Raw genomic sequence first — 18905 nt, forward strand, 5'->3', positions numbered from 1 at the left:
ATTTGCCCCCTTTTATAACAAATTTACACACAAAAAAGAAAGAAAAAAGACAAAAAGCGAAAAAATTATAAATGTCATACATTTTTTTCCCTTTAAAACAAGTTAATTGCGCATAACATTTGTTGTATATAGAACAACAATTTTTATGACATGTTTTTACGTCATACATGATTGATCAATTTATTATCTTAAAATATCATGATTACAGCAGATTCACATTTTTTTCTTTTTTTTCTTTTTTTTCTTTTTTTTTTTTTTTTTTTCCACTTTTTTTTCCAGTATTAGCAAAGACGACATTAATTATGTCCGTCTCATTGGCTACAATATCATATCGACCCACGATGGTACCGAATCCAATAGATCTAAAGATAAAGTCCCAGTGAAATCCCTTTTTGTAGTTAAATTTAATTTCAACGATATTAAATAATCAGTGTTTAAATTTTTCTCTTTAATAAAATCTAAAATACTATTATTGATATGTTCAGTTATATATTCCAACCAATCACAAGTGATCTTTGGATTTAAAACTTTCGATACATTATAATATTTTTTCAATAGACGTTGGATTTCTAATCTAGAATATAGCCGCAAACCACTTAGATTGTTAGTAGATGTTCTGAAACCAATTAAAATATCAGAATTATCGACAAAGCCAGTTTGTACCCACATTTTCAATAACTTTTGACCATGGAAAAAACTAGATGATTTTAATGGTACACTTGACTTGATCTCGATAAAATTATTGCGCTTTTTATGACTATTATTGTCCGCTGTAGATGACATGGCATCTATTTCTGATTGGAATACCACATCTGTACCGTTTAACAAATTGGCTTTAGAAACTAAAAAAAATAGATCTTTGATATCCGGCGTTGCATCCTTCTCGCTTTTAGTCAACACTCTTTCCAACTCAAATCCTGTATAACAAGCCCTTTTTATAGAGTCATTTTTTGAGTATATCCCATCTAAACTATAGTCAGTTTCATGCAAGTACAGTTTGTTTTTGTAAAATACTATGGCAGTTTCAAAGGATTCGTTTGTAATCAATTTAAGGGCCAGTTTTGCAAGTTGATGTCTCCTACAAACCCATGTTAGCTTGGTTTCTTCTTTACAAATCTCCACCTTATTTTCTGTTTCCCACAATTTAATAAAAGAAACTAAACTTTCCAAACATGTAAATTCTGACGGCGGGGTAGGGACATAGCTATGTATACCATTTAAAAGATTTAAACCCAAATATTTTTTCATGACTGAAATCCCTAAGGTTCTATTGATATGGCAATCTATTTGTCTTACATAATATTCTTTTGTTAAATCATCTTTTAAATGGGCTACTCCATTAAAATTATCTTTAGTTAACCTACACTCATAGTTACACTTTTTGTATGCGGGGGCATTATTACTGCTTTTGTTTACACTTGTCTCCCTATGATCAAAATGAGAAGTTATAACACCCTGCAATTCAATATTAGTAAAAAGACTTGGGACATTTGAAGGATAACAATCTATATTCTTTTGCAAAAAACCGAATGCCAATTTATAATTTGCTTTTTTATCTCGAAAGCAAGAACTATCAGATTTTGAATTGGAAATTTGATTATATACGCTTCTTTTTTTATTTTTTTTGTTTTCACTTATAATTAAGCGGGAGGTATCCTCAACACTGGTAGATATTTTGAGATCATTAAGTTTGTCAACTAAACACATATCTCCATATTATCCTGTTGTACTTGTCAAATATATATCATTTTTTTTCGTTTTCTATTTGAATATAGAAGAATTTGAAGAATTAATAAACTGACGGTATTAATTTTGGCAATATTTTTTTTTTTTTTTTTTTTAGAAGGGAAAAATAAGAAATAATTAAAACCCGAAGTAATTAAAATCCGAATGTACTTTTAAACATTTTTTAATTTTTAAAATAATTCATTCTAATAGCATATAACCGAACCCATCATCATTACCCACTTGTATTCGAAAGGTTTCTCTTCCACCGTAGCTGGTCATCCATTGCGTAGTTATTTTAAGAATTTGTTCCTCATTCTTTTGAGTAATCCGTCCTCTAAGCCTATATTACTTCGTTCCTTTGGCACATTAAGAACCACTCTATTTTTAATCTAATTGTACGCTAGCGACTTCGCATAAGTATCCTTTTATTTTTACTATTACTATTATTATTATATTTAATAATAAAATGAAGGCTAAATGTTAGAAAAATAATACTTGTGGATATGCCCTTCCTACAAATGCACATAAAACAAGGATATCATACTTAGAGTGAGTATATAATTTTATTTCTGATTTATTTATCAATGGCATGACCTCTATATCATTTTTTTTTTTTTTTTTTAAGCATTCTAAAAAAGTTCTAAGGATATACTTTCCCCCCCCCATATTTATTATACTTATCATTATTTCTTATCAGTTACAATTCATGCATTTTGCTAATAAAAGATAAAAAAGATAAAAAAAAGTTCACTATTTCTCTCTTTTTTTTTTTTTTTTTTTTCAAAATTCTGGCGCCATATTCATATCAAACCAACCCAAAAAGTCATCATTATTGCTATTTCCTTCAATCCATCCGGCAGTCTGCTGTTGTAAAAATGCATCTAGATCATTTAATAATTGTTGTTGCTGCTGCTGTGGTGGTGGTTGCTGTTCAGAGCTGTTATTAATATTAACAATAGAATTGGCATTATTAATAGTAACCCCATTATTTGAAGTATTAGAGGGAATAGTGGTCGATTTGCCGAAAATATTTAAAGATGGATTAAAGTGAGCAGAGGAACCGCTATTTTCTGCAGTAGCCGAGTTTTGCATAGTAATAGTTTTATCAGTGTTTTTAGCAGCGGTGGCGAGAGAAGAAGTGACGGTATTATTAGAAGAATTAGTATCCGAAATAGGGTTATTATTGACAGCATTTTTATCTAAACTTGACGGTAGCGGTTGTGGGTGGGAATATGACCTATTCAAAGTAAGATTGGAGCTTAATGAATTATTCATTTGGAACAACGAATTATCTGAAGAATTAGTAGACGTCTTGGTGGGACGGTTATCAATATCAGTCTTATTTTGTGCAGGTAGAGAATTAGAAACAACAGCAGTTGAGGCAGTAGACAATGACTTGTATGTTCTTGAGGGCTGTAATTCAGACCGTAAAACATCACCAGTAGTATTGGCGGGTAATAATTCAGGTGTGTTAATTGACGAAACAGGTGTATACGAGCGGCTAATTGAGTTTGGCGGTGCCAATATAGAGGCGCTGAGTGAGCGATTTAGTGGTACATTGGTTATATTTCCAAGGTGGCCAGCATTGATGTTATCGTTAGCTTTTACTTCTGCATTATAAGTGTTGCCACCTATTTTTGCATCAACTCCCACGGGATTTTCCAAAAGCGAATCTAATCTCATGCTGCCCGTTTCATCCAACATCGTAATAGGTATTCCATTAATTGCCATTACTTGCTTATTGACACCGTTACCTCCATTGGTATTGTTGACTGGTACGCTTTGTGCATTTTTAATGGCGGTCTTGGTTGGTACCAAAGTGGTTACAGTTGTACCACCTGGTGTTGTTTTCGTAATTGCTTCAAAATATTCCTTGGAAATTTGATTATAAAAGGGCAATGGGTAGAGTTTTCTTTGTTCTCCCATGCTAGCGCTCCTGTTATTATAATGTTTATAATTGGGATCTAGTTCCCTGCGTCTAGCTTCATGAACACACCAAACCAAGTCATAGAATAATGTGCCCGTTAGATGCGATCTCATTCGTGTAATGATACCTTCTTCTTCATTAAAAACCTCTGGGTGAGTAATTAAAACAAAATTTAATTTCTCTAGAACACTAGCTGTCCTACTAATGTCATTCTCTACACTTGTTGCCCAAGCAGTTAACTGGTTTCTGTACAACCTATGAACCGTAACAATCGATTGTCTAGCGCTATCAACATATTTATCCAACAATAGGGGTGTTAAGTATAATTTAAACAATATCAAGGCAGAATAAGTACAACTCTGTCTAACATAGATAGGCAATTCTAGTAGCTGCTGAGTCTCTAAAAGTTTGGTAACCAAGGTTATTACTCTCGTGGCACTTAAATATGCTTCGGTAACATACCTAGATTGGTCTTCTGATGGTGTATCTGGCAAAAACACATAGCAACAAATCATCAATTTAACATATAGATAATATATTTCCACACTAATATTTCCCCCAAAGTCCAATTTTAAAGCTAATCTACCCAACTCCCTTTCTAAAATAGCTAGAGAACCTGCTCTGTCCCGAGCATCCAGTAATCCATCAGGAGATGCCACACTGGAACCCATAACACTGTATAGTTTGGCTTGGAAACTTGCCAAACAGAGCAATTTTTTAAAATTACTGGGCAAATCAAATGCATTTGTTCTTGTGCCTTGTTCGATGAGATAATCTGTTTGTGATGTTGGTGGCAACCCTAATATACTAGCCCAACACTGTTCGGCGAAAAAAATACCTAACCAAGTTCTTGTTCTCCATTTTTCAGCTTGTGGCATCGAGGTTTGTGTTCTTGAAAACTCAGTCATAAATTTACCCCTATGCAAACCTAACTGAAACGATAATGACTTGGCTAACCCAACAAATCTATAAGAACAATCATCTAGCACTTTTTGGTTAGGTAATGGCCACAAACATAAAATTAATAAAGCTTGAGATATATGCGTTGATCTTGGAGTTCTAATCCAACAGGTTTCAATAGCCAATTGCTTAATTAAAGATGCCAATTTATTATATAAAGTGGGTTCGGGATCAGAGAGACATGCAGTTAACATAACAGTCCAGAACAATAGTTGCGATTGAGAATAAAGCTCGGTGGCCGAAGTACTGGTTATTATAGGAAAGTAAGGTAGATATTTAGTAACAAATCTATGATGCAATTCTGTAGCTTTCGAAATTGGAATATGGACATCCCCTAAAACAAACTCATCAATTGTAGCATGTGGAGAAGGTAACAAGGGCATTGCAGTAGTAACCATACTGTTACCACATGTACCGTTATTATGATTGGAAATAGAAAATGAATTATTTTTAATATTTGTTGCGGATATTAATGGGGAACTACCATTGCTACTTGAAATAATCGAAGAAGTGTTGGTATTATTATTGTTATTATTATTACTATCGTTGTTAGCAATGTTAGAATTAGTCAACTTGTTCAATGCTCTTTTTAAAACTGGGGGAATATTATTATTGCTGCTATTATTAAATAAATTATTTCGTGGTTTATTTAATCCGGAAGGTGGTGTTTTGATTGTTGTCATTGTTGGCGGTGTATGTGTACTATTATTGTATTCCATCAAAAAATTATCATTATTCGGCGAGTTGGCAGCCTTAAGAGACGAATTATTACTGCTACAATCAGTATTGATATGATGTTTATTTATAAGTTGACCTTGCTGTGGACCTGCTACCCTATAAGAAAAACTTATTTTGTTTATCTCATTAATTAATTTTTCACCCTGACTAGTTTTCTTTAAGGCTTTGGCTATTAATCCTTCATTTCTGGTTAAGTATTCTATTTTCAATTTCAATTCATCGACGTCATTTCTTAAACATTGTAGTTGCGATCCTTTTTTTGGTCTAAACTGAGGATCAATTTCGCAATGCAAACCCATTTTCTGGCACCTACTGCATGGGGAGGGAAAATTATCACTCGCATTACATTTAATTTTATGCTGTCTACAATGTGTACATGAGGTAACAGGCCTATGTCCTGTGTGTTGTTGTTGTTGTTGTTGTTGCTTTTTTATGGATGTCAACGCAAGATTTGCTCTTTTATTATCATTACAAATATTGGCTTGTATATCACCATTATTTTTGATATTGGTATGGATGGTGACATCTTCTAATGTTCCATGATCTCCTTGTATAATATTTTCCTCTGTTTTTATTATTTTGGATTTATTGTTAATGAGTTCATTTGAGACTGGTCTTTTCCTCGATGATGTAAGAGAAGTGTTTCTAGATTTATTGGTATTGTGAATCTTATTTGCTGATGGTTTTCTACCTCTTCTGGACGTAGCCACAATGTCGGCATCATTACTTTTATTATGATATTTATTTGGTGTATTATCATATAAAATGGGTTGCTCTTCTACTGTTTTAGTGTCCTCAGCAGTAGTTCTTGAAATCATCCCGTTGTTAATTATAGACGTGGTATCAGGAGTAGACATCTTATCTTCCGAAATTCTTTCAGAAGGAATCATATTTATAATCTTATATATTAATTTTTTTTTTCGTTTTTGTTTCCGCAAGATCAATTTCTTTTAATTTAGATGTATAATGTAGTAACGATAGTATTAGATAAAAAAAAAAAAAAAAAAAATTGTCTATGATACTATATTAGCTGGGAAATTAATTTCTTTTTTTTTTTTTTTCTCTTTTTTTTTTTTTTTTTTTTTTTTTTTCTTTCTTTATTTCCTTTACTTCCCTGACCCGAATTTAAATTAAAGTTCTAAAGTGGTTAAATCTTAGTGTGGTTAACTGGTGATTCTTTCTTGCACGTAGGAAAAAAAAAAGGTATTTATCAAATAGAAAAAAAATATATAAACAATGCCTCTATTGCAAAATATTAATAATAATAGAAAAATAAAAAACAAAAAGGGATAACGTTTAGAAGGAATGGTATTACTAATATTGTTATTAGTATAGTAGTAATGAAGAATGTTTATTATTGTTATTCGTTCTAGTACACAAATATGAAGATACAAAGGGATTCAAGAATTTGGAATGTTTAAAGGAGAAATAATATTTAGTTAGAAAGATAATTTTTGTTCCCAAAATACCAAGATATCATAATAATTATTAGGGAATTCAATATTAATACAAGGCATTAAAAATTTGATTTAAAAAAAAAAAAGAAAAAGAAAATTTTTTTTATCGAGACAGAAAACACAGAAAATGTCAGTTAATTAAAACTTTTTTTACTGCATCAAAGCATATGCATATCTGGTTGTCACCTAATTATTTTGGTAGCAAAATATGAATTTAACGGTAGTAGAACCAATGACAAAATGTTTCTTATTACGAGCAGTATATTAGAGGAAAAAAAATTCATTACAAAAAATTACCAAAAAATTACCAAAAAATTACCAAAAAATTACCAAAAAATTACCGAAAAATTACCAAAAAAATTTTTTTATTTTTTTTTTTTAAATAATTTTATAACGTGCAAATAGACAAAATTATGCTGGCTCATTCCCTACGATTCTATGATTTTGGCGTGATTTTATTTTATATAAATGTATTATATTATTTTCTTTTTCAATTCGATAGAAAAAAAAAAAAAAAAAAAAAAAAAAAAAAAAAAAAAAAAATAATATCACTGTGGCTGCTCTACGTGACTCAATACCTCATAACCAAATACACTAGTAATAATAACAGTGGGAAAACTATAAATAATCTCCTATTCTAAGCGGTAGACAGCACGCATCTGAGAATTCTTTCATGTAGCCTAAAACTACTTGCAATAAAATAAGTATTAATCAAGTTATTGGACAAAAAGAATATAATAAAAATATCACTAAGTACATAAACTATATATATGTTAATAAAATAATAAGAAAATGTTTTTTTTTTCTTATTGTTAAAAATAATTCAGTCAAACATTTAAGCCTTGGTAAAACGCAAATATGGCTTGACAGTCTTAAAATCACCAAACTTCTTGGCAGCATCAGCATCAGAAACAGTTGGTGGGATAATAACATCCTGGCCTTCAATCCAATTAATTGGGGTGACAACACCCTTGGAATCAGCTTTTTGTAAAGCATCAATGACCCTTAAAACTTCGGCAGTGTTTCTACCACATGAGGCTGGATAAGTAAAAGTTAATCTGATTTTCTTGGAAGGATCGATAACAAAAACAGATCTAATAGTGGCAACTGGTTGGCCTTTTTGTAATTTCTGAAAGCCTTCTTCATCAACCATATCATATAATAAAGCAACTTCCTTCTTAACATCACCAATTATTGGAAATGGAAAAGGTTTAGATGGATTTAAACCAGCAGTAACATCTTTAATGTCTTGGATCCATTTTTTATGACTATCAATAGACTCAGCAGACAAACCAATCAATTTAACATTACGTTTATCGAATTCAGGCTTTAATTTGGCAAAAGCTCCTAATTCAGTGGTACAAACAGGAGTGAAATCTGCTGGATGAGAAAACAAAACAGCCCAGTTATTACCTATGAAGTTATGGAAATCAATTGGCCCCTCGGTTGTTTCAGCTTTAAAGTTTGGGGCAACTGCATTAATTCTTAAAGAAGGCTTTAAAATAGCACTGGTGCAACTAAACGCTCTTTTAGTGGTGAAATGTTTAATCAACAAAGAGGAAGTAATAGTATTACGATATGACATTTTTAATGGAGCTGGGGGATGTGATTTTTTGAATTTAAAAAAACAATTACTTGTCCAAAAGTTGGGGGGAAAATATGTATCAGAAACCTTTTTTATTTGATTTCGTTTTCTAGAAAAAAAAAAAAAAAAAAGAAGAAAGAAAATAATTTTTTTGTATAAATTTTAAATACTGTGGAACTGTTGCATTTGTATTTATATATATAATTTTTTTTTTTTTTTTTTGATAAAAAAAATGAGACTATTTTGGGAATTAATATTGTTACCCTTAAAAACACAACGATACCACCACATTTTTTTTTTCCTGCACTTAATCAAAGGAAAATTTTTTTTAATTCAACAAAATTTGCATTTTTTTTTTTTTTTTTTTTTTTTATATATGAGCACATTTTAAAGATCGATGTTATTTAATTCCATTGTCCTTAAAAAAAATATATATATATAATTACTAGCATATTCATTGGCTATAAAATAATTATTTGTAAAATTCTGAAACTTTCCAAATAAAAAGTCAGAGCAATATCACGTGATACAAATATTTTTTGTAAAAACTATTTTTAAAGGAAAGGGGGGCAAAAAAGCTGCTTTAAAATTTTAACGGACAATTTAAACTTAGGACATTGATCATAAAATTCCACATAATTTACTACATCAAAGTATTTAACCTTGAAAATGTTTTTTTTTTTTTTTTTTTTTTTTTTAACCGCCCAACTTTTTTTTTCTTTTTCTTTTTTTGATTATTTTTATCTACGTTTTTCATAATGATACTGAAAACATCAAGAAACAATTGTAATGAACCTTCATAACATTGAAGAGCTTAACCAGAAGCAACAGAACCAGTATAGTAATAATAATAATAATGATAATAATAATAATAATCTTTGCTATCCTTCTTCTACTGCAATAAAGAGTAAAAATAATAATGATATCGAGAATAATATAAAAGTTTTTGTGAGATGCAGATCTCGAAACCAAAGGGAAATAGATGAACAAAGTAATGTAGTAATTTCGACTTTTTCCTCATCTCCGGGTCCTAGCATTGGTAATAATACTATTAACACCAATAGCACTACTAGTACAGAACTAGTATTACAACAATCCAGAAACCTACAAAAAAAATTTCACTTTGACAAAGTATTTGGAGCTGAAAGTGACCAAGAAAAAGTTTATCAAGATATTGCACAAAGTTATATAGATGAAATGTTGCAAGGCTACAACTGTACTGTTTTTGCATACGGACAAACAGGAACTGGGAAAACTTATACGATGACTGGCGACATTACAAATTATTATTTAAATAGTACCACCGACGAAATAGTTTTAAGTGAACATTCTGGCATTATTCCGAGAATATTAGTAGATCTATTTAAAAATTTAAATAAAAAATGTGACATAAATAACAACAATAAGGAGTATTCTGTTAAAATCTCTTTTTTAGAATTGTACAATGAAAAATTAAAAGATTTATTGGCGGATGAGTATTCTGAAGACAAAGAGGTAAAAATATACGATAATATTAAAAGCAGTAATGGTACTACAACTTCTAAGTCTACTAGCAATACCCAAAATACAGGAAGTATGTTAGCGCGTCGTTCTTCTTCATTTTACAGAAATTCAAACAATTATTTGTCAAAAAGATCATTTTCAAGCTTTAATCAAGGTTTTACAAAAAATTCGGATAATAATATTGCTTGCAATAACAACTTCAGGTCTTTGTCCGCCTCTTCATCTTCATCGTCATTATCAATTTCCAGTGAAAACACTTTAAAAACAAATAATAGCAATAATAATAGCAACGGTAATGCCAACAATGGCAATGGCAATGAGAAGCGGGAAAGTAACCGTATTTTGAGCGATAGAATATCGCATAATTTCATGAGAGGAACACAAAGCCAACCATTGTACGAAGTAGATACAAATGTTAATAACAGAAAAAAAACTCTGTTGAATTCAACGAAAACAAAATACCAAAAGGGCCTTGTATCCTCCACTACAAGTGGTTCTAGTATTATAAATCCAACGAATTCACGTAACTCTATACTATTAAAGGGTGTTCAAGAGTTTTTTATTACCTCTGCCCTAGATGGACTAAAGTATTTAGAAGAGGGTTCTTTGAAAAGACAAGTTGCTGCCACAAAATGCAATGATTTATCATCAAGATCACATACTATCTTTACCATAACAACACACGTAACAACAACAGACCCTTTATCGGGCGATGAATACGTAAATGTGGGTAAATTGAATTTAGTAGATCTAGCGGGAAGTGAGAATATTAACAGATCTGGCGCAGAAAATAAAAGGGCGCAAGAGGCTGGTGTTATAAATAAATCTCTATTAACTTTAGGTAGAGTAATCAACGCCTTAGTAGACCATTCAGCACATATACCGTATAGGGAATCTAAACTAACCAGATTACTACAGGATTCATTAGGCGGGAAAACTAAAACGTGTATCATAGCGACTGTATCACCCGCAAAGGTGTCTATGGACGAAACAATAAGCACTTTGGAATATGCTACAAGAGCAAAGTCCATCAAGAACACGCCACAAATAAATCAGTCAATGGTCAAGCAAAGTTGTATTAATGAGTATGTTAAAATAATTGAAAATTTAAGATCTGAGTTGAGGGCAGCTAGAAAAAAAGAAGGTGTATATATTCCAACTGATACGTGGGAGCAATTACAGAATCAACAAGAAAGTAATACAACTTTAATAAGCGAGCAAAAAATAAAGATAGATTTATTAGAAAACCAACTGAAAAGACTCAAGAAAAATTTTTTGGAACAATGCAATTTTGTAAAGGATAAAGAAAACAAACTAACGGAAATTACCGGTATATATCAGCAAACACATTTTGAAAAGGTTCGAATGGAAAATGAATTGGTAGAAATTAATGAGAATCTGCAAATATTTTTAGATAAAAGTTCGATAATAAATGAAGAAAACTTGCGAAAATTCAAGCAACTATTTAATAAATATCAATCGTTAATCAATATCTATGAATCCAATCAAAAGGTAACTACTCAAACTGGCGAACAAATATTATATAGTGTGGAAGACTTGCAAAAAGTTATAAGCCATCTGAACAATTATAATACTAGGTTTAAAAGAGTTTTGAAATCCGTTTCTAATGAATTGGCATTGAAATATAAAAGTTTGATTGAGGGAAGTGGCAAAGGCGTAATGCTTAACTCGATAAATGCATTTAAAGGCAAATTTGAAGAGATTTATAACGGATCCTTTCATAAATTAACACGCGAATTTGACGCTATTATTCAAGCTTTTCAAAACGAATTTATGGATACAATTTCTACAACATTTCAGAAATGGTGGGATAGTGACATTGCTCAACTTTTAAAAAATAGATTGGTCAGTAATTTGGAACTCTTGGTGATGGATGCTAAAAAAGAGTTATTGAATAATTTAGATGTTATTCAGGGACAAATTTTTGAAAAAGTCAATAACTATCAGTGCCAATTACTGGATGAAATAAACATAAAAGCTTTGGATTCGAATTCTATGTTTGTTTCAACTTGTGACGATTTGCATCATGATGCAATAAGTAATTTAAGAGAGGTAAACTTTAAAAATTTAAAACTATATCAAGAAAACATTGAAGCAATGTTTACGAAAATGACCAAGTTTATTTCTCAAACGGAAAACCAAATAATTCACGAGTTAAATGTCCGAAATGAGGAAACAATGGGAACTGCAATTAAGGTTTTTGACGATTACCACTCCAAATCTATGAAAACGAATGAGCAAAAAAATCATGATGTTTCTAATAGCATACAATCACTAAAACACCACACTAGTAATCCAGGCAATAATTCTCAATTGGAAGTTTCATTGAAAGAAATATGGACAGATGATAAACTGAAAATCAACAAAATGTTTCCCTCTTCGGAATTTTTTAACGAAAATTGGACAGCTGTTAATAATTTAATCAAAAATAGTAAGAGCCAAGAATTATTGAACAGCAGAATTGCTCCTATATTTAATAGCAATATTGTTACTTTTATGAATAATTTTCAAGAAAAATTAGGTATACTGAAACAAGAGTTTAATAATTACATTGGTTTGGAAAATAGTACAACAAATAAAATCAAAAATGGAATTTTAGAATTTGAAAAATGTTTAACTAATATGGATCAATATATTACGAATGAATATAATAACAATATTAGTCAAGTCCATATAACACAAGATGAAATATTAATTGAACAAACTGCTCAAGTTATGAATGTCGTGGGAAAATTAAATGGGTTGAAACGTAGATTAAATGACATGGAGGATTGTAAAGTCCTGGAAAAAAAAGTTGATGATTTACAGAAAGATTTTGTTTTTGAACCATTGCCATCTTGGTCAGTGAAATTGCAGCAAATAAATGATTCTATCGAAAAAGAAGAAATTCCTATTGCCGAAAAGAGTAAAAATTTAACACCATCACAATCAACCTGTGAGTCTGTAGAAATTTTCAAACTAAAAAACAATGTTACACCTAATGGTGAAAATATTAGTAAAAACGATCAAATTTTTTGTCCTCTATCAGCTACTCCAATTCCAATACCTGATCAGCCTTTGCCTAAGATGAACTTTATAAACAATTCTAATGTTAAAAGAAGAAAAGTTTCAAACGATAAACAATGATTGAGTTCGATATATTATGTATTATTAATACTTTTAATGGCTTTTTTTTTTTTTTTTTTTTTTTTTTTTGTTTGTTTAAGAAAGCTTGGAGAACGATAAAACAAAGTCTTAATATATTCAAGACATAAAAGAAAGAAAAAAAAAAAAAAAAAAAAAAGGCTTCTCGTTCTGCATAATGTATTATGAAACAAATCTAACTTAGAATATCACATTCAAAATATCAAAAATCATTATATTTATGCTCCGTTTTCACAGTATTACATAGCAAAAAAAAAAAAAAAAAATTTTATTAGCAAAAAAAAAAAAAAAAAAAAAAAATATAAAGGCAATATCACATGATAAGACAATCATTTTTTTCTTTTCGGGTGTTCAGTTCCTTAGTTAATTTATTATTCTTGAAATTATTTTTAAAACTTTTCATCAGTTTAAATGAAGATTTGGGTGATTTTCCTAAACTATCACTACTTGAAGAATTTGAAGGCAGTGGTGGGGTGATTGCAGTAGTATTAGTGCCCACAGTCTGGTTATTCCCACTCATTTGATCAGAACTAGAATTGCTATTAGTTTGTGCTAGGTTGACTTCCGGTAAAGGTGTATTTAGTGTTTTCTCATTTATGTAATTATTGTTTGTGTCAACGGTATAAACAAAATTTGGTTCTGAACCTATTTTTTCGAAACTGTCTGTGTTACTAGTATTTCCAGCATCATAAATAGTGTTAGTGATGGAATAATGAAAAGCATTCTGATTACTATCACTACTGTTTTTGTCATTTCGAGTATTGGTAATATTAACTTTTGCAAAACTGTTTGTTTGAGGGTTTAGAGAGTTTATGTTATTAACACTAGCGATAATAGTTTCATCTCTTGGTATATCATACTCATTATCATATGATAATTTTTGATCAGCAGTATTATATGAACCTGAACTAGCACTTGTGCTTGAGGATGAAGGAGGCTGATGGTTGTTAATGTGAGGATTTTTATCAGTATTATTAGTGATCCTAAGTTCTTTTTCGCTTGATGTAAGCTCAGTGGATATTCCATCATTATTGTGTTCGTCATCGGACGTATCATTTTTGTCTATAATATCAATAACGGTTTTGTCTTGATGCTTTTCAATAGATGTTTCACAATTATTATTCTCGCTATCCTGGTCAGTGATATAATTATACGTGTTCCCACCAACAATTTTAGAATTTCTGCTTAACAAATTACTTAATTTAATGGAAAACTTTTCAGTAGATGCAAATACTTGATTTTCAGTTTTTTTTAATTTTTTTAAAGCTCTAGGGTCTTTATTTTTAGCTGCTCTTTCATACCATTTAAAAGCATCGGTTAGATCCTTCAAAGTACCAATCCCCTTTTCATAAAAATATCCTAGAGAATATTGCGCCTTAGGATAACCCATTTTAGCAGCTTTCAAAGCCCATGAAAACGCTTCATGCTCATCCCTTTCCAAAGCAGGTTCCGCGCCTATTAAATACCATGCACATAATGATAGTTGGGCCTCGGGATCGTCTTGAAGAGCAGCAGTAGTGTAATAGTGAACGCTTAAGATGCTGTTGGGTTCGACAACACTATTGCCATTTTCATAAATTTTGCCCAATTCTGTGCAACTTTTAGTATGACCTAAAGAGCTTGCTAAAATGTATAAATCTATTGCGTACTTTTCATCGGGTATTATTAAATCTAGAAACCCATTTTCATGGATTTTGGCTAACTCATATGGAGCAGCACAAATTAACGGATTGGCTCTGCCAACTGCTCTTGTTAACCATTTAATCCCATTTTGCTTGGTATTAATATCATTGGGTAATCCCATTTTTCCATAAAAAGAGTATAGTCCTAATTTAAACATTGCTGATGGATGATTTCTACTTGCAGCGAATTTTAAAAATTCAATAGATTTGTGCGAATCTCTATTTGTTCCTAAACCTTCTTCGTAACAATGTGCGGTTCTATATGCACTTTCAATATGACCGTGTTTAGCAGCTGCCTGAAACAAGGCAAACGCCTCTTTATTATTAATTTTGCCCAAACATCCTGAAGAATATGAGTCTGCTAGTAAGTATTGTGCGTTAATATAACCCTTGAGCGATAGCTTTTTTAAATAATGAGTTGCTTCCTTTAAAAATTGTTCTTTTAAACTAAAAATATTGTCAATACCATTAGCTGTGACAGTATTACTGTGTGAATTTGTGTAATTTATAGCTATGTCTTCAAAATTAGAGAGTGAAGATGTATTAGTTGAAAGTGTCGACGATTTTTGTGATATTAAAGAAGATAGCAATAAATTTGAGTTACTTTTTGTTTTACTACTAGTATTTATATCACTAAAGTCAGATTCACTTGATGAATTACGATTCATATTGTTGATATTGCCATTACTACTACTTTTTATCATATCATCATCTTTATATTTAATCTTGAAAGAATCAACAATCCTGATATCTTGTTTTTGTGCTTCTTTTTCATTTACTTGTTCTGTATCATTTTCAGTCTCACCAAAGTCTTTATTAGTCTCATCAGAGTTATTGTTATTGTTATTATCATTGTTATTATTATTATTATTATTATTATTATTATTATTATTATTATTACTATTATTATTATTACTAGTATTACTAGTATTATTATTATTACTACTGTTATTGTTATCAGTTTTAATGCTTAAACCTGTTTGTAACATATATTGAGCATATTCAAATAATAAATTAGGATCCTTGGATTTTTTAACATTTTCCTTATACAGCATAATTGTTTTCAACCTAGGTACCAAATTACACTTATTGTCACCTAAATAATGATTTATAATTTTATGATTTAAATCAGCGATAGATTCATTTGTGTATGTTAAATATTGATCCTTATTCTTTGATTTCATCAAATATAAATGTGATAAATCTAATACAGATTCTGTACTCGTCTTAGTATTAATCACATCATTATTGTTAGTGGCACTAATTTTGTCAGCAACAGTTGGAATACTATCAAAGGCTGTTGTTTTATCATTTGAAGTATCAGTGTGACTGGTCTCCTGAGATATACGGTTTAAAGTTTGAAATATATTGCTAACGTCTCCAGTATTATCTTCAAAATAAGTGTCAGATTTTGCCTTAAAAGGTGCGGAAGGAAAACTATTATTGGTAGCTAATTTTTGGGATATTTTGATATCCTTTGTAGAAGAAAACAAAGGGGTATCATTTTTTTTGACCCCGGCAGTGTTATCAAAGTCTAATAGAGAATTAAATGATGAATTAGAATCAGTTAAACTAACTATGTCTATAGGATCAAGTGAAGTATTAATTGATAAAGGTTCATTAACTATCCTTTCCCCTCTAAGTGAATTAGAGGGAGATGATTTTCCGTTGTTGGTAGTATCTTTTTCACAGGTACTCGATGTATCAATATATTCAGTGTAAGAACCCTCACCATTATCAGTGTTCATATTTTCAATTAGTGAATCAGAATCCAGAATGATAACTTCTTTTTCATCATTTTTAATTTGTTCCCGATTGTCTAGTTTTTCAATAGGATTATGTGTAGGCAACGTTGATAACATAGTATTACGTATATAGATGGATAGTTATATTTTCTCTTTTTTTTTGTATGTGATGTGATAAAAAGTTCTATCTTTAGTTATAATTTTTTCTGCTATTTGTTTTAATAATATAAGAAACAATTTTTTTTAATAATTTTATTAAATAATATTAAAAGCAATAGAACATTTAACAGGGTACAAAAGTGGAAAAGAGGTACAAATGCATATAGTAAAAGTAGCAAAATGATAATTTGTTTATGTGTTTGCCGAATCTGGAAATGTAATTAGAAAGAGGAATGCACTTTTTTTTTTTTTTTTTTTTTTTTTTTTTAAATATTATATTATAAAACCCAACCACCCAATATAAATATTTATCTTTTTGTGTGCAACGATTACAAAAAAAAAATATACAAGTCCAACAGAAACAAAAAAAAAAAAGAAAAAAATTATTAGAGATAAACGTAGTATAATTGTCGCTGGGTATTATATTACAATTATTTTATACGATACAATATATTCTTATTAGTCTTGTTCCTCTTCACCCTCTTCTCTTGGATCACCAATTCCATCTTCATAGATAGCAAATACACATTCCGCTTCAGGCAAACAGGGGGAATCAGCAACACGACAAATTCTTTGGCATCCTTTCCCCTTTTTAAACGCTAATCTAGTTGTTGAGCTGTGTGCCATTATATTACCTCCAACCGGTTTTTTTGGGTCAGGATTGAACATACCACTCATCCCGTCAACCTGAGCAACAACCTGGTTAGTTATAACCACAGCAACACCAAATTGATCAGCTAATCTTTGTAAAGCCCTCATGAATTTGGCTAAATGCATTTGCCTAGCACTTAGTTCGCCTCTACCTGAAAAATCTGTTCTATATAAAGCCATTATGGAATCGACTATAATTAAACTAAATCTGCTCTCACTCATCATTTGGGAAGCAGCCCCTAACAATTTTAATTGATGATCTGCGTTGTAGGCTCTAGCATAAGCAACGTTATTTAAAGCATCTTCTGGATCTAGACCAAATCTGTTAGCAATAGATATCAATCTAATTGGTCTAAATGTTCCCTCTGTATCTATATATAAACACTTGCCCTCACCGCCACCCATATCAAGAGGTAATTGACAGGTTACAGCCAGGGTATGACATAATTGAGACTTACCGGTCCTAAACTCACCATACAACTCGGTGATGCTTCCTGTTTCAACACCGCCGCCTAGCAAAGTATCAAAATTCTTGGAACCAGTAGTTAAACAAATCATTTCTGTTCTTCGCATATGGAAATCAGCAGCAGTTACAAAGCCCATGGGTACTAATTTAGAGGCTTCCATAAGTAATTTATCAGCCTTGGCTTCACTAATCCCTCTAATTTCAATTAAATCTTTTTTTGGAGCATATGCCACTGCTTCTACTGTAAATAATCCATTATCTCTTAATTTATTAAGATCAGACGAAGTGATACCGTTGACTTGTAGCTGCTCTAAGGGAACAAAGGAACCCATGCCTTCCCCATCATTTTCTTCTTCGGCAACCTGTGGATCAGTATTTTCGTTGTTAATATTCTGAGATAGCTGCTGCTGAGATGGTAAATCAGCTGAAGGTTGTGCTGCAAGTTGAGAAGACATAGTTTGATATATCTTAGAAAAATCTCTTTTATTTTCTTTTTCTTTCTTTTTTCTACCTTTTTTAATATAGTTTAAAATTTTAATGAATTATCAACTAAAAAAAGAAAAAGAAAAAGAAAAAGAAAGATCACTTTTTTGTTTGTTTTTGCCATCCAAAAATAAATTATGGTTTACGTGTTATTTAGCTTATAAACACACGCAGCACTCTTGACTAGAAACGAGATCACCTCACGCGTTTTTAACATAATGTAGTACGTATTATAATCTACAGTTTTGTTTTACCACGTGACTTGTTTTATATTTTGTTTTGAACGGTTAAAAAATAAAAAAAAAAAAATGATAATTGCAATGGGCTTTTATTTATTTATTCTTCAATATTCCATCTCTTTTGTTATTTCCAGTCACATTTTTACAAAGATCTTTCCTCATACAACCTCAACAAACTTGTTTGTATTAATAATATCCTACATATTATAAAAAGAGAAAGAAACAGAGGCAAAATAAATTAAATTAAATCAAAGTAAAGTAAATTGAATAGCCTTTACACAATATAATGGATCCTATACACGAATTGGAGAGTATTGCCACCAGATTCACTGATGATGATGTTAGTTTGTACGACGCAGCATCCACGTTACAAGATATGAATCATATTGTTCTAACAGATAGCAATGGTGTTTTAAG

At 30.7% G+C, this 18905-nt stretch overlaps 6 protein-coding genes across 6 annotated transcripts; 1 reads left to right on the forward strand and 5 right to left on the reverse strand.

Moving 5' to 3' along the window:
* Window positions 1-318: 318 nt before the first annotated feature.
* Window positions 319-1707, reverse strand: DXO1 (Dxo1p; the record flags this gene model as incomplete). Its single annotated transcript, XM_046078712.1, has 1 exon — window positions 319-1707. The coding sequence occupies one exon, from the start codon at window positions 1705-1707 to the stop codon at window positions 319-321; it is 1389 nt and encodes a 462-aa protein (XP_045936530.1).
* An 801-nt stretch (window positions 1708-2508) lies between these two features.
* On the reverse strand, window positions 2509-6243 carry SEF1 (Sef1p; the record flags this gene model as incomplete). Its single annotated transcript, XM_046078711.1, has 1 exon — window positions 2509-6243. One exon carries the CDS (start codon window positions 6241-6243, stop codon window positions 2509-2511), a length of 3735 nt encoding a protein of 1244 aa, XP_045936531.1.
* Window positions 6244-7645: 1402 nt separating this feature from the next.
* On the reverse strand, window positions 7646-8395 carry PRX1 (thioredoxin peroxidase PRX1; the record flags this gene model as incomplete). Its single annotated transcript, XM_046078710.1, has 1 exon — window positions 7646-8395. The coding sequence occupies one exon, from the start codon at window positions 8393-8395 to the stop codon at window positions 7646-7648; it is 750 nt and encodes a 249-aa protein (XP_045936532.1).
* Window positions 8396-9184: 789 nt separating this feature from the next.
* On the forward strand, window positions 9185-13045 carry KIP1 (Kip1p; the record flags this gene model as incomplete). Its single annotated transcript, XM_046078709.1, has 1 exon — window positions 9185-13045. The coding sequence occupies one exon, from the start codon at window positions 9185-9187 to the stop codon at window positions 13043-13045; it is 3861 nt and encodes a 1286-aa protein (XP_045936533.1).
* A 331-nt stretch (window positions 13046-13376) lies between these two features.
* SCDLUD_000186 (tetratricopeptide repeat protein) lies at window positions 13377-16607 on the reverse strand (the record flags this gene model as incomplete). The annotated part of the gene is made up of 1 exon (XM_046078708.1): window positions 13377-16607. One exon carries the CDS (start codon window positions 16605-16607, stop codon window positions 13377-13379), a length of 3231 nt encoding a protein of 1076 aa, XP_045936534.1.
* A 501-nt stretch (window positions 16608-17108) lies between these two features.
* RAD51 (recombinase RAD51) lies at window positions 17109-18221 on the reverse strand (the record flags this gene model as incomplete). The annotated part of the gene is made up of 1 exon (XM_046078707.1): window positions 17109-18221. The coding sequence occupies one exon, from the start codon at window positions 18219-18221 to the stop codon at window positions 17109-17111; it is 1113 nt and encodes a 370-aa protein (XP_045936535.1).
* Between the last annotated feature and the right edge of the window lie 684 nt (window positions 18222-18905).

The sequence above is a fragment of the Saccharomycodes ludwigii genome, chromosome I (assembly GCF_020623625.1).
Source record: "Saccharomycodes ludwigii strain NBRC 1722 chromosome I, whole genome shotgun sequence".
In the NCBI taxonomy this organism is placed as follows: Eukaryota; Fungi; Ascomycota; class Saccharomycetes; order Saccharomycodales; family Saccharomycodaceae; genus Saccharomycodes; species Saccharomycodes ludwigii.